This window comes from Spermophilus citellus (genome assembly GCF_964194105.1).
Source record: "Spermophilus citellus genome assembly, chromosome: 7".
Lineage (NCBI taxonomy): Eukaryota > Metazoa > Chordata > Mammalia > Rodentia > Sciuridae > Spermophilus > Spermophilus citellus.
Genome location: NC_138188.1, coordinates 34,552,940 through 34,569,358, shown reverse-complemented (window position 1 = coordinate 34,569,358; position 16,419 = coordinate 34,552,940). Strand labels below are relative to the sequence as shown.

The following is a 16,419-nucleotide window of genomic DNA, read 5'->3' as shown; positions in this document are numbered from 1 at the left end:
CGGTCAAGTGCCACTGAGTTCAGTCTCCGGTACCCCTCAAAAAAAAAAATTAAACATTGTTGCACAATTAGAACTAACTTTCAAGCAAGGTTCCAATGATATTTTTAAAATATGTGTTATTTTTTTAAAATTTAGTTGTAGTTTATTTATTTTATTTGTTTTTATTTTTATGTGGTGCCAGATCAAACCCAGTGCCTCATGCATGCTAGGCGAGTGCTCTACCACTGAGCCACAACCCAGGCCCCCCAAAATATGTTTTCAATATTTAAAAATCATGAGATTTCTCATAATGATCTGGACTTCTAGGTTTCCTATTTACAACTTGGAGATCTCAGGCTGGGGTGTAGCTTGGTGGGAAAATGCATGTCTAGTTGGGTTTGATCCCCAGCACTGCAAAAAAATAAATAAATGAATCTTGGAGGTCTGGCAGCACTGGCTCAGACCTTTGTGGCAACCTTCTGGAGCTAAAAAGCAGCTGCTTTCTTTAGATGGAATGATTTTCCCTGGGTCTATCACCTCTCCTTATTGAGTAATGGTCATTGTACTGCATAGACATTTTTTTCCAGTACCTATTTGACCCCCAAAAGCATCTGAACTCACAAATGCCACTTTCTGTGAAGCACACAAGGCCACATTTGGGGTGGTCCATTGATACTAACTTGGGGCCATCTCTATGCTTGCCACCCACCTTATAGTAGAATATGACAGCAAGAAAAGAAAGAATGAAGTCAGTCACAGAAAGGAAAGAAAGACCCTTTAGCATCAAAGCCCCATCTCTGGGAAGCAACTATGGATGAAAGACATGGGGAAAAATTATATTTTTAAATAGAGAATATACACTGGACCGAATTAACATGATTGTCCTTGCATGGGTACTTTTGCTTTGACTGTTACATGGTGATATAAACTTTAATGGAAAGGAATTCTTCATGGCACATTTCAGAGTGCAGCCATCCCAGTTGTAAAATTGTAGATATAGACATGTAACATTTCACCCACACAGATAAATTAAGCACAAACCTGGAAGGACATTTTGGAGAATTGCCAAGGATTCCCGATTGGTAATTTTCTACGGTTTAATTGGCAAGATGAGTGGATTTTGCAAGGCTGGCTGGAAATCGCTTTTTTTTTTTTAACAGTTTGGAGGATTATGTATAAATAATGCAACTGTCGGAGAGAAGCTAGGCTCTGCTGAGAGAAGGGGGATGGTGGTAGTGATGCCCGGCTCCAGAATGTGTTTGGGATTTAATGGACACTAATGATCTCTCTCTCTCACACAGCACTGTGGGGAAATGCATTGACTCAGAGAATTTGTCCACTTTAGAAATCCAGGGGAGAAAACAGAATAGAAGTTGGAATATCCAGGGAGGCATCTAGAGAGGTGGCCAGATGCACCGTGTGGGAACTACTGGCTTCTGCTTCTCCCCACCATGGCCCCGGGGAACACTCACTCCTGTGCTCTGTGTTCCCTGGAGTAGAATAAGAATCCTAGGCTAGTGCAGAGCTAGGAACACCGGCAGGGACCCCTAGTCTTTGGGAGTCACTATGAAGTCCAAATTGCCCCCCATGTCCCCATGCCATCCCCACCAAAGACAAAGCATAGTCCAGACTTCCCGTGTTCCCACGCATGCTCTTTACCCTGATGCCCTTGGCGGATCAGTTGAATATATTGTGTTGGAGTAAGTTATTGGATGTAGCCGCTGTTGGAACTGTAGAAAGGGACCAAGAAGGTTCAGCAGGACAGTTCAGAAGAGAAAAACTGTGTATGACTCCTGAAATGGCAAGCATCCTGGGCTGGGCAAACACCAGGTTGTGTTCATGCCAGGTCCTGGGAGAAAGCAGAGGTGGCCTCAGGGAGGTGCCTATACCCTGGAGAAGGGAGATCTCTCCTAGACCCTCTGATTAGAAATTGCTGTGATCTGAATATGTTCTCCCAAAAGCATGTATTGGAAACTGAATTCCCAAGGCAACAGCCTTAAGGTGGGACCTTTGAGAGATGATTAGCTGAGGGCTCTACTTTCACCAATGGATTGATGCAGATCGTAAAAGGACTTGAGAATGGGAAGAAAGAACCTACAGAATAGGATAAAATCTGTGCTGCTTCTTCTGAAAGAGGATTAATAGCCAGAATATATAAAGAACTCAAAAAATTCAGCATCAAAAAAACTCAGCCAGGCTCTGTGGTGCACGCCTGTAATCCCAGCAGCTGGGAAGGCTGAGGCAGGAGGATCCCAAGTTTAAAGCCAGCTCAGCAAAAGCGTGGTGCTAAGCAACTCAGTGAGACCCTGTCTCTAAATAAAATGCAAAATAGGGCTGGGGATGTGGCTCAGTGGTTGAGTGTCCCTGTATTCAATCCCTGGTATTCCCCCCCAAAAAAAAAATCCCTCAATTTATAAATGAGCAAATGAATTAAACAGATGTCTCAAAAGAAGAAATGCAAATGGCCAACAAATACATTAAAAAAATGTTCAACATAATTAGCAATTGGAGAAATGCAAACCAAAACTAAAATGAGATTTCATCTCACTCCAGTTAGAATGGCAACATCAAGCACACAAACAATAATAAATGCTGAAGAGGATGTGGAGAGAAAGGAACACTTCTATACTGTTAGTAGGATTGTATATTACTACAGCCACTACGGAAATCAGCACGGAGATTCCTCAAAAGACTAAGAATGAAACCACCATATGACCCAGCTATACCACTCCTCAGTATTTATCCTGAAGAATTAGTTGTTATACTATAGTGATCCATGCACACCCATGTTTATAGCAGCACAATTCAGCCAAACTGTGGAACCAGCCTAGGTGTCCATCGATGGATGAATGGATAAAGAAAATGTGGTATATATACACAATGGAGTTTCAGCCAGTCATAAAGAATGGAACTTAAGAATATTATGTTAAGCAAAATAAGTCAAACCCAAAGGTCAAAGGTCATATTTTCCTCCGAACCAAATGAACTTCTATTGTTTATGAATTACCCAATCTGTGATATTCTATTCTAGCAATACAGACTGAGACAGAAGTGGAATCCCATAGGTGCTCTTCTCTAAAAACCAAAAAACCCACAAAAAGCATGCCATGCCCACCTAAGGCCTAAGGTACAGCCCTCTGATCAGCATCATGCTGCAAGGAAAGAGGAAGCTTATTTACCAAGGTGTCTGGGAGGACCACCACGGGGCAGCAGGAGTACCGGAGCAGCTGACCCATTTTCCAGATGGAGAACGGCACAACCACGAGGATCAGCATGAAGCCAAGGAAGGCAAACAGGGCCAGGGCCAGCGGGAGAGCCTCTTCTGGAGACAGAAAGACAAGAAGACACTTAGAAACCACAATGAAGGGGAAGCCTCCAAGCCCAGGCCTCCCCTGACCCCTGGAGTTGACTCCGAATGTCAATCAAGACGGCAGAAGCCAGAAACCTGAGATTTGATAATGTGCCCTGGTGACCAAAATTGCCACCATTTTTCTAAAATCTAAATTTTAGATTTAATCTAGAAAATCTAGATTAAGGTATGGTTTCCAGAAAGCTCCAGAGAAGATTAAAATCTCTTTCTTGGGAAGGGGAAGGGAGGAGCATTGTGTGTGAAGGCAAGAGCGGTGTTAGCACATACCTGGCACAGCTGCCAGAGGAAGGCAGGGGGCCAGGCCCCAGAACTGGCTGGGTGGTAACCGAAAACAAAGTGTTTCGCAATTTGCTCTTGGCACTGATCCATCTTATGGAGGAGAATATTAAGCCCGGAAAACAGTCACATAATAACTATGCTATATCAAGCCCCTGTTATGTGGCTCCTCCTTCCAGCTCTATGCTGGGGGCTGGGTGGTAAACCCCTGTTCTTTGCAATGGGCATGAGTTTCTCTGCTTTTATAAGATGATTCTATGCTCAGAATGGTTAGGCAATTTACCCCAGGTCACACAGATAGGGTTAGCTCCAAAGCCCATAATTATTGTAATTATAAATGTAGCAGAAAGGACCAGACCTGGGCATCTGGAGATGCAGAAGGGGAATGCAGTATTTTCCCATCTCTGTTCTGTGTAACCTGGAGTAGCTCATTTAAGCCCCCCTGGTCGGGTAGTTAGCTCACAATGTGAAGGGTAACTTAGCCAGGGAGGTTGTGGAGAAGCTGGTAGTCAAACAAGTGGCTGGGGCCATGCATATTGTTTCAAAGATTTTGAAAAATATTTTAGCAGTGTACATTGAGAGATATACAAATGTTCATACCCTTTCAATCCACTCCTATGATTTCAATTCCAAAAACATAATTCCAAGAAAGGAAACAATTATATGCATCGGTCTGTTCATGGAAACTTCTGGAATACAGCAACAGAACCCCTTCTCTGCCCAGAGTGGTCCCTGCCCCTCCTACCCCTCCAGGCATGTTCTGGTACATTTTCCTCATGGAACCCACTGATACCATCCCATCTTTCGCTTGTTAGGAGTCTGTCTCCACTAGAGGGGAGGTTCTTGAGGGCAGGGATTTCCCTGCTGTACCCAAGTGCACAGACCAGGATTTGGCACACAGTGAATATTCAGTAAATATTCATTTAATAAAAGAATGAGTATCATCTTCAAAAGCAAATGAAAGCTGGGTGTGGTGGCGCCTGCCTGTAATCCCAGCAGATCGGGAGGCTGATACAGGAGAATCACAAGTTCAAAGCCAGCCTCAGTAAAAGCAAGGTGCTAAGCAACTCAGTAAGACCCTGTCTCTAAGTAAAATGTAAAATAGGACTGGAGACATGACTCAGTGGTTGAGTGACCCTAAGTTCAATCCCTGGTACCTCCCCTCCCCAAAAAAAGCAAACAGAAGTGATTCAAATACTCAATAAAGGGGATTCACCAGAATGGTAGGCTAGTCATTCAGCTATTAAAATGAGAATTGGGACAGATACACACTTGGTTACTACAGCATGGTTTATAGTGGCAAAGGACTAGAAAACACAAAATATTCTCATTAATAAGGAGATATTAAATATACTGGTTTACTATGCAGCATTTAAAAAAACTGAGGTGGACCCAAAGATACCGACATAAAATGATGCTCATGATATATTGCCAAGTGAAGACGAGCCAGGCACAGAACACTAGGTATGGGATAGGCCCCTTTGTGTGTGTGAGCACTGGAGTCACACAGACAGTGCTGGAAGGATTAAATGCCAGACTCACCAAAGGAAACCTCCTGAGTGGTATATGGGGAAGAGTGGACAATATTTAACTCTGACCCTTTTTAAAATTTCTGTGTTGATTGGATTTTTTTAAACAAGACATGATTTTTTTTTGAAAGTGAATAAAATAATAATCAGAAAATTTACATGGGAACAGTTATAGATATGTTAGTTATTGGGGAAAAACAGAAAAATAGGCACAGTGTTTATATGCTATAGAACTCAGAAGTGTAGGTAATGACTGAGGGCTATGCTCCTTTGGAGGGCAATTTGAAAACAGCAATCAAAATTAAAGGTCTATATCTTCAACCAAGTCAATCTACCTCAAATAATTTATCCTTCAAATAAATATATACCAGAAAAATTATCTTTTTTTTTCTCACAAAGTTGGGAGGGTCAAACTTAAGGTCTTGTGCATGCTAGACAAGCCCTCTACCACTGAGCTACACACCCATCCCTGGCAAAATAATCAATGTATTAGCGGAAATTAATTAGAGCATTGGCTGTAATAGCAAAATATTTTGGGAAAAACTAAGTGCCCATTAATAGGGGACTAGTTAAATCAGTTATTTCATATACATATAATGAAATAGTATGTAGCAATAAAGAAGGATAAAGGAACTACTTTATTAATATGGCAAAATCTATAAGATATATAAAACGAAAAAGACAAGATCCAGAAAAATGTGTAGAACATGCCACCATTTTTGCTAGCCTCAGCAACAGAGAGATGCTAAGCAACTCAGACAGACCCCTGTCTCTAAATAAAATACAAAATAGGGCTAGGGATGTGGCTCAGGGGTCAAGTGCCCCTGAGTTCAATCCCTAGTACCCACCCCACAAAGAAAAGGAAAGGCAATATATGTAAACATATTCTCATTTACTTGTATATGCATTAAAAAGTCTTCAGAAGTATATGCAAGAAGTCCGTATCTATGGTAGAGGGTATAGGAATTTTATGGGTGGGGAAAATGGATATGGAAAATAAAATTTCCATGTGTCTCTTATATTTTTTGCACCATATGAATGTACTATATATTCAAGGCTAAAAGGTCACTCACACACACACACACAAGTGGTGATATTTGAATGGTAGGATCATAGGATGTAGAATTTTGTTGGGTTTATTTTTTCCAAAAGGGTTTTCAAGTTATTCAAGTTTTTAGACCATAACATTTCAAGGGGGGTCTGGAGGTGTAGCACCTGTGAGGCAATGAGTTCAATCCTTAGCACCACATAAAAAATTAATTAATTAATTAAAGGTATTGTGTCCATCTACAACTAAAAAAAAATTTTTTTTTTAATGTCAAGGGGGAAAAAAAAAGAGGCTTCTGGAGACATTCCATAAAGCCCCTTCCAATAAAAGAAACTGTGGCATTGTATGGTGTATGACCTCCTTCCCAGGCTCGTCAAGGAACCTGGTGGCCTCTCCTGCAGCCACCTCTAATCACAGGCAGTGTTCATCAGCCTTGACACATCTGGCCCAGGGAGGAGGAAGCTCTCACGGGGAGAGTGACAGCTGCTTAAAGATCCCCACCCAGCACTAGGATGGCCTCCTGCACACATTCACCACCGGAACCCACCCAGGTCTGTGAAATCAAGGGAAGGCTCAGAATCAAAGGCACCTGAGCATGTACCAAGAGGGGCTGTCACCTCTGCGGGGGCCCAAGGGACAGGCAGATCTTCTTTACCTTGCACCTCCACACACTCTGCCTGGCTGAAGGCACTGTGCCTCCCGATGACCTTCACCAGAGACTGGGCCTTCACACAGTATGTGGCTCCTGGGTCCATGGTTTCCAGGTGCACAGGAACGCCCCTACTCCTCACCACTTTGGTCTGTTCCTTTGGGAGAACAGAAAACACAGTTATTCTCTGAGGGCAGCAGGACTGGAAAGGTTGAGGAGAGCCAGGGAGGGAATACTGCAGAAATTTCCTATCTGGGGTACGTACAGAATGTTCCCTGTTACTCACGCATGTTTGCACTTACTTGCTCGTTTACCACTCACGTTTATTAGGCACCTAATAAGTATCAGGCACTGTTCCAGGAACAGGGACAGAGCATATAACAAAGGAGGCAAAGTCTCTGCTGTTGTAGAGCTTTCGTGGGGAAGACCAACAATATATAAATACATGTCAGGTGGCCATAAAAGCTGTGCAGAGAAAAGGCAAGGGGCTAGAGAGTGACAGGGAGGCACTAGTTTAGACAATGTGGTTAGGGGAAACCTTTCTGAAAGGATGATACTTGAGCAGAGACTGGAAATTTGGAAATCTGACTGGGCAAGGATTTGGCATGGTCACTGCTGCCACAGAGATCAGTGCATAAAATCAGAGAGCTGGTGGGCCATGCCTCCCCACTTGCCCATACATCCCTCTGTCTATGCACTCCACTGTCCACCTTTCCACATCCGCCACCTGCCCCCGGCCTGTGCTCTGCATCTGAGCCTGAAGAGGCTTGTGTAGGCTGAGCCTAGGTGACTCAGGGCACATACTTCTCTTTCAGCACTGGCCCTGCCAGTTACAAGGGTGGGGAGCCACTCTGTCCCAAAGAATCTGAGGGAGCTGTGTGCTGCCTCCTGCCTGGTGCTGACCTGTCCCCAGCACCACTCCACCTGTCTGGTTGGCAATGCCATGTCCTATCAGTTGGCTCTGACCTCATGGGGATAAGGGCTGGTATTATTGCCTACCCTACCTGCCCCCACCCACCTTCCAGAGGACACTTCCCAACCTAAAGCCCCTATTGAGTGTGTGGCAGGGCATATGCACTGCCCTCAGACACCACTAAGTGATCTGGGATACCTCCGGTCTGAGAAGGGTCCTATCAGAGACCAACTAGCTCCCTGCAACCACTAAGCTTGGCCTGATGAGAATGAACAATGGGATTCCTCTCCAAAGACTTTGGTCTTGGGAAACTGAATACCTGGATCTGGAAGTAGGGATAAAGGGGAGAGGATACTGTGAGAGGCCTCAGGCTCAGAGGCCTTGAGTGGCTGGGAAGGCACAATCATAGGCGTATGTTGGAAGGTGTGATGAAGGGCAGGGCCTGGGAGTAAGCTGGGCAGGGGGCCACAGGAAGAGGACTCAGCAGAAGGAAGCAAGGCCACCACAGGTAGGGGTCCCTGGAGAAAGGAGACTCTGCCAGCTCTGCTCAGGGGTTCTGTGAGAGCCCATATTAATACTCTGAGAAAGCCCATTACTTCCTGGTGCTGATGGGAGCGGGCCTCTAGGTCCTGTCTCCCTCTCAGCTTGGACAGGGGCTCCATGGATTTGAGTGTCCCCCCACTTTCCACTGGTGCCCCACCCCTTCTGCTGCTGCTGTTTTCGAGGGCTGGACTCCACTCACATGGACTACAGCAGCCTTCCCACGGGGAGGGGCAGCTCCCTCCCGGGCTTTCTGCATGGCCTACCTGCTCCTAATTAAATGGGCTTATTCATAAGCCAGCTCCTGGCTGGCTGCCCCCTTCTGTTCCCTGCCAAGATACACACCCTCAAGAGGCTTGTACCAGCCTCGTAGGCTCTTGAAATCATCCAGTTGATCTGGAACACCCTAACCTGCTTCCCTTAACTGGCTGAGGAGATCAGCTGATGAGAGAGGGGAAAAGTCCATTCAAAAGATGTTCCAGGTCAATCTAGCTTAGTTTGGGGCATGAGGCTGCCCCCAAACTTCAGCAGATCTGCCTGAAAATGTTCCCAGCCAAGACCAAAGTGGACTAAGGCATTTTTATTTTTTAAAGAGGCCCATGGAATGGTCAGCATCTAGTCATCTCTCCCTTCACAGGCTTCACCCAGAGCTGCTCATTCTCAGGCTGCCCAGACAGTGAGCACTGCAGGACCTGGCTCTCCTCACCCACCCTCAGAGAGCTGTACCATCTGTACCGCAAAGCCTGACTCACCTTGGCACCAGGCTCCCTCCTCCAGTAGGCCACGAGGAACTCAAACTGTGGCCCCAGGTCTTCCAGTTCAATAACCAGGTGAAAGCCATCCTTGGACACCTCCATCCTGGGTGGGGTGAGGATGGCTGTTGGCAAGACAAGGGCAGAATCAAAGCCAGTCCTAGGCAGGACCACTTTTTTAATGATGAATGAATGAAACCCAAATGGCAAAGATTTACTATGATTCTTTTTTTTTTTTTTTTTTGGCCTCTTAACTTCAATAAAGTCTTCTATTCTTTTCCAGAAATATATATACTCAAGAAAAGAGGAAAAGGGATTACATACTCAAGTAGACATTATTACTTTCCCTTCTAAAATTGTGTGCTCCAGGTTCCACTAACCTAATATTTTAGTAGACATTGCTCTTCACCTTGGCTCATCTAATGAGCAGATGCCGTTTCTTAATGCTTGCCAAACACCTGCCTGAACTTGGGTCTATATGGAGCATAGCTGGGCCCCATCTTTTCCCCTTAGGAATGAACATACCTGGCAGGGCATGTGCATCCCTATAGTTCTCATAGACAGTGGCATGTACAGGCATCTGAATACTTTCAGACATCTGCAAACCACCAGAGGCCTGTGGATAGGTTAGCTATTCTGTTCTAAGCCTCATCTCACATCCTGACAGAGGGATATTATTGGCAAGTCAAAGGCTTTTTACAAATTTTAACATTGACTCTAGAAATTACAACTTAAATATAAATATCATCTTTCACATTACTTGGATCCCAAAGAGAGAGGGATCCCCACCAGCAGGCCAAGAACAGAAGGGGTCATAGAGGCAGCTCCCACCCCCTCGCTACTGATGATGAATCCATATGTGCCTTGCAGATCCAGGTCCTCTGACCTCCATCTTTATTGAGGATAGATATTATTAGAGAAAATGACCCGAAGTTCAGAGAAGAATTTTTTGACAGTGTTGGGCCAGGAACCTCTGTCCTAAGCATTCTGCATACTTGTCTCATTTAATCCACCCAGGAAACTTAAGAGGGTAAATATTATTCTGTTTGTATGGAAATGTTAAGGGACTTTCCCAGAATCACAGTTAATGACCAGAATTTGAGCCCATGTCTATGTTTCTAGCTCCCCCATGAGGGGCATTTATTCTTTGTACCAGGCAATCCCAAGTCCAGCTATAAATGAAAATAACTAGGAAGAATTTTGAACTCCCAATGACCAGGATGCACACAAATCAGTCAAATCAGACCCTCCAGGAATGGGCCCCAGGAGTGTGGTTCTCAAGCTCCTCCTCAACTCCAGCATGCAGTTGAGGCTAAGAACCTCTGCTCAACAAGGTTAAGGGCAGAAGATCCTCTATAGGGGAGCCTTAAAGAAGGATCTTTCACATTCCTGGGGAAAAGTCAGAGTGGCCTTTTACAAACAGAAAAGGACAGACGGAATGCCTTTAAGAGATCACCATGCCACCCAGCCCAGTTGCTGACTCCACTGTGCAGGGATAGCTCAAGAACACATCTTCAACCTTCTGATGCAAGTACGGGCTCCTTTCTTCAGCTCCCCCTGCAGCAAGACCTTTTCCTGTTTATTCTGGCCTTCTCAGCCCATGTTTGACAGCACAGCCCTGCCCACATAGTTTGGAAGGCACTCCCTTATCTATTTGACCCCAGTCTTCCTTCCAACAGCTGCCAATCCCCAGCAATAGTCTTGGCATCTCCCAGGTGCCAGAGGGAGGTGGTGCTGGGTGCTACCTGGGTACTGCAGGCAGAGGCAGAGCTGCAGTGCCCTCCCCCAGTGCCTAGGATCCAGCCATTTCCACTAAGTCCTCCCATTGCCTGGGAAGGAGCCCAGAGGGAGGAATCCATTTTTGGCACCACAATTCCTACTGGTATTTCATTCCAACAATCCTGTTCCTGCCCCACCCCTCCACTCCTCTGTTCTCTGGCTCTCGACTCCAGGCATCCCTAGGGCAAAAAGTGATAACACCTACCCACAATTGAGTGCTATGGTAGGACAGCACTCCGCTGAGTAATTTACACATTTCTTCTCATGTGGTCCCTACAACTATCCAGTGAAGCAACCTGTTGCCCCTTTTACAGACGAAAAGCATCAAGTGGCTGAACTGGGATTTGAACCACATCCCTCAAGTTCCACGGGGCCAACTTCCCTTTCAAAGCTGTCTTCATCTTCCTCAGCCTCTTGCTTGGGCGCCCCCACCTTCTGAGCTCTCCTGAGGTCCACACAATGTTACAAGCTCCTTAACCACCCTGACTTGCCCCATTACTTCCTCTGCCCTCACTCACAGCAGAGAATCTTCTGCCACCTCTGAACACAAGTCTACCAAAGGCCCTTGCCCTTGTTCTTCCTGCAGCTCCAACCGTCTGCATTCTCACCCACACCTGCTTCGGGGAAGAGCTGCCCTGTTGCTTCCCACCTCCATCAGTCTTCCACCCCAGAAACCACACTGTCATCCCCTCCATTCCATGAGGTCACTTTCTTGAGGACCCATGCAGTAGCCTCCTTCAGCCTATTCTCCCTCCATGACCTCCCAGCCCAGCCACCTTCTCTCCATAGACATGTTAAACCCTGAGGTTCCCCAAGACCCCAGGGTCTCTTTGTCTCCCATATCTTCTCCCTGGATAATCTTATACTCTCCCAAATCTTTAGCTACCAACTCTGTGTTGTATGTCTCTGGCTTTGACCTCTCTGTGGCCCAGATCCTGATGTCCAGCTGCCAGTCAGGCATCCACGGCATGCTATTCTGCTGGAATCTCCATCACAAAGGGCACAGAGACAGAGATGTCTCTCATTGCTCAAGACCAGTTGCTCCTCCCAGTGTCTCTGCTTTGGATGGCATTCTCTAATCAGAAGCTGGACACCATCACCATCTCTCCCAGCCCTATCCCCTAATAACTGGTCTCCAAGCCCCGTCCTTTCTAACTCATCATGTCTCTTGAATTCATCCTTTCCTCCTCCTCCTTCTCCTCCATGCTTGGGACTGGGCTCCATCTTGAATCAGCTGGAGTGTTACAACCCTCTCCTCGCTCTTCCCCTGCCTTGGACAGGCTTGCCCATTCCAGGTCACTTTCCACACAGCAGCCAGAAGGATTGTGCTGTGAGACAGACTTTGCCTAGACACTCTCTCTTCCATGGCTACCTTCTGTTGACTTGACAAGCTTCATATCAAAGCCACATGGATAGCTGCTTCTCTACCCTCTGCCATCCATCAAGTCCTGGCTTCTACTGTTTTCCACCTCTGCACATCCTTTCATGCTCTGGCCATTGCTTGCACTCAGCTATATGTGAACACCTACCCAGATTCTTGTCTTCTTTCTCAATCATTTTCCAGGTACTATAGCAATTAGAAGAGTCATTTCCCAGCAACCACAGAAGGGTACTATTTCTCATGGCCATTAAAGAAATAGATCTTTTTAAACAACAAAGTTGCTGACAGTCAGTAAATATGGAATTCAGGAGGCACCAGAAGGGAGGCAGTATAAGATTTATGGAGGTATGAGCGGTGTAGTCAGAGGCAATCTTAGAGCTATCTCCCTATTTCCGGAATAGCCAGGTTCCCAATGCCAGTGTCTCCACCATCCACAAACCCTGACCAAGACAGTCAGCAATGACATCCAAAGCCAAAGAACCAAAGAGAGGGAAGTGATCAGCAATTTTAAAAATATATCAGTGGGCTGGGGGTTTAGCTCAGTGGTAGCATGCTTGCCTAGCCCATGTGAGGCACTGAGTTTGATCCTCAGCACCTCATTAAATAAATCAACAAACAAATAAAAATAAAGGTATCATGTCCATCTATAACTAAAAATATTTTTCAAAAATGTATCAGTATGAGTGGTTTACATCCACCATACTCTGGCTTTGCAAAATTATTTTGATGATAAAAAGGATCCTGAAAGTCTTGGTGAACATGAGAAGGGGAGCATGGTAGAGCAGAGAGTAAGGAAAAAAGTGCCTTACTTGAGTTTCGATTAAAGGGGTGCTTCAGGGTGCTCCAGGCAGAAGTCTGGGAGCCCAATGTGGCCCTGACACGGAGTTTGTAAGGGACTGTGGCAGTGATGTCATCCGTGATGTCACACTTGGGTTCTTCGATGACTGTGCACCAGCTGGTGGGGATCCAGATCCAGCTTATGTACAGGCTCTCGTACTCTCTGGCCAAAGAAAAGAAGATGCAGCGTCACACCAACCCCTTGACCCAGGCGCAAAGGTGATGGGAACTGCCTCCATTCTCCCACTCTTCATAGTCAGCATTTGCTCCCCACCCCCAGCTCCTCCACTCTCTTCCCTCACCAACCATCCATTCTTCACTCCTTTTGTCACCAGCCAAGGGAAACCTAGGCATGAACCCCAATCTGTGTATTTCTCTCCATGTCCACAGTCAGCACTCTTATCTCAGCCACCCTCATGTCCTGCCTTGCTGAGATCTCCCAGCCTCCGCTCTTGCTGTTCTTCAAGCCATTCACCACCCTCAGCATACCATGACATTTCTGTCTTCCATGGCTTTTTACAGCACTTAGAATGGAATCCAAACTCATCCCCATTGCTATAAGATTCTGGCCTTCTCTCTCACCCTGCTCAGAAGAGAGATATTCTTGCCACACTGACCTCCTGGTCATTTCTCCCAGAATGCTGATCTCTTAATTCCAAAGGACCTTTGATCAGCTGTTCACTCTCTCAAATGATCTGTCCCTGCTGTTCACAGGGATGGTTCCTTGCAGATCTGATGTAAGGATCACCACCTCAGAGAGGCCTTTCCAACCACCTCTTATAAAGCAGCTGCAGAGTCAGCCCTTTTGCCTCAGCCTTATAGTTGTTCTAGCACAAATCACTCTCTGAAATTGCCTCAAGCATTGCTACCCAGTAGAACTTTCTGAATTGATGGAAATGTTCAGTACTGGTAGTGCTCAATATGGCAGCCACTAGCCACGTATGGCCCTGGAGCATCCAAAATGGGACCAGTGGGACTGGGAAGCAGATATTTGAGTTTAATTTAAATTAATTTAAACTTAAATAACTCCCTGTGGCTAAAGGATCCCACACTGAAAAAGAATGGACCTATTATATTTTCTGCCCATCTCCTCCTTCAGATATTAAGTTCCCTATATCCAAAAATGTTATCAGCTGTGTCCTGAACCTACAATACCTACATATTTCTAATAATGTGATCAGTTTGTATTTACTGCTAATGAAATACATTGAGCACTTTCTCTGCTGCTGTCACTACTCAACAGTTGCAAATTCCTGGAGAAGACTAAAGCCTGGTAGGCCCCAGGGCCAGCTGATCTTTAGGGTGAATATTTGTTTTGGCTTCTAAGTACAAGACTATATATAGTCAAGAAAACTGAGATCTCTCTCTCCTCCCAAAGGATCTGGGTCTCCAATGATTTGTCCATCTCAAGTAAGGGTCAAACTCTTTGGACAGCTGACTCACTGTTGAAAAGAAGCTACAACAAAATGTATGTCTACACATTCATGTTTCTAGAGAGTTCACTGTCAAAACCAAAGGGCAGTTCCTTGCTTCCTTGACTCTTTCAATGCCCACTCACACAGAGGGGGCAGATCATTGGAGATAATCCATCCCTGGGCTCACAAGGCCTCCTTGAGCCAAGAAGGAAGGGGCTGTGTCTCCAGGAACCAATTGCTGTCTGAGGGAGGAAAAATTATTCAAACAACAAAAACCAATCACTCACCCCTGATACTCAACAGAATAGTGTACTGTTTCTCCAGGCAGGATCACTGGGCTCCATGTCAAGAGATGCTTCATGTTGGTTGAGTTCACAGAGAGGTTCTGAGGGGCAGGCAGACTGGCCACTCCATCTGGGTGAAAGCAGAGAGGAAGGCTGAGGGGTGGCTGACATGGGGGAATGCCACAGCTTCAGACTGGTAGCGTCCAGTGAAAGGCCACACAGGTTTATGAATGATGACAACTCTAATTTTATCATACTTGTGCTAATGCTAAGTTTTGGCTACCATAATTATAATTCTGCCTTTGTGATAAAAAGGCATATTAACAATAATAATGGGTAATCTTAAGCGAGATCTTATATTCTATTAAGCTATGTGCTAGATTGTTCCTTTAATCCTCATTACCCTACTGGGACTAAGGACCATTGGTTCATCCACTATACAAATGAGAAAACCAAACCCTATTATATAGGCATGATATGTATGTACTTATTTTAACATATAAAAATTGTACATATTTATGGTACACCTACCACATGGTGCTTTGATACACACACATATTGTGTAATGTTCAAATCAGTATCTATCTCCTCAAACATGTATTATTGCTTTGTGGGGAAAAAACATCCAAAGTCCTTTCTTCCAGCCTTTTAGAAATATCTAATACATTTTCATTATCTATACTCACTCTACTGTGCAATAGAATATCAGAATTTTTTTTCACACCAATTCATGTCTTTATATAGTACAATTCTTATTACACATATATATCACAATTTTTCATATCTCTGTTTGTATATAAAGTATATGACACCCAATTTGTGTCTTCATACATGTACTTTGGTTAATGATGTCCATCATATTCCACCATCCTTGCTAATCCCCTGCCCCCTCCCTTTCCTTTTCACCCCTCTCTCCTATCTAGAATTCATCTATTCCTCCCATGCTCCTCCTCCCTACCCCACTATGAGTCAGCCTCCTTATATCAGAGAAAACATTCGGCATTTTTTGGGGGGGAATTGGCTAATTTCACTTAGTATCATCTTCTCCAACACCATCCATTTACCTGCAAATACCATGATTTTATTCTCTCATATTGCTGAGTAAAATTCCATTGAGTATATATGCCACATTTTTTTATATCCATTCATCCACTGAAGAACATCTAGGTTGGCTCCACAGTTTAGCTATTATGAATTGTGCTGCTATAAATATAAACATTGATGTGGCTGTGTCCCTGTAGTATGCTGTTTTTAAGTCCTTTGGGTATAGCCCGAGGAGAGAGATAGCTGGGTCAAATGGTGGTTCCATTCCCAGATTTCCAAGGAATCTCCATACTGCTTTCCATATTGGCAGCACCAATTTGCAGTCCCACCAGCAATGTATGAGTGTGCCTTTTCCCCCACATCCTCCCCTACACTTATGGTTGTTGTCTTCATAATAGCTGCCATTCAGAATATCAGAATTTCTCAAATCTAAATATAATTTAGTACCTGTTGGCCAAACTGTTTCCTCTTCCCTCCCTCTCTCCTACTCCCCCCATGCTCTGGTAATCACCACTCTGTTCTAAATCTCTATGAGATCCACGTTTTGGGATCCCACATCTGAATGAGATCATGTAATATCTCTGAGTCTGCCTGGTTTCATTTAATGTAATATCCTCCAGTTA

The 16,419-nt window shown here is 44.9% G+C and overlaps 1 protein-coding gene across 1 annotated transcript in view; it reads right to left on the bottom strand.

Moving 5' to 3' along the window:
- IL20RB (interleukin 20 receptor subunit beta) overlaps nucleotides 1–16,018 on the bottom strand; it is a 205,464-nt gene extending 189,446 nt beyond the window's left edge. The window contains exons 1-6 of the mRNA XM_081302093.1: nucleotides 15,817–16,018; nucleotides 14,756–14,882; nucleotides 13,026–13,216; nucleotides 9,057–9,181; nucleotides 6,858–7,008; nucleotides 3,159–3,301 (exon numbers count right to left, since the gene is read on the bottom strand). Of these exons, the coding sequence (XP_081158219.1) occupies nucleotides 3,159–3,301; nucleotides 6,858–7,008; nucleotides 9,057–9,181; nucleotides 13,026–13,216; nucleotides 14,756–14,882; nucleotides 15,817–15,829 (750 nt within the window). The 5' untranslated portion in view covers nucleotides 15,830–16,018. The remainder of the gene's footprint in view (nucleotides 1–3,158; nucleotides 3,302–6,857; nucleotides 7,009–9,056; nucleotides 9,182–13,025; nucleotides 13,217–14,755; nucleotides 14,883–15,816) is intronic.
- Nucleotides 16,019–16,419: the final 401 nt, after the last annotated feature.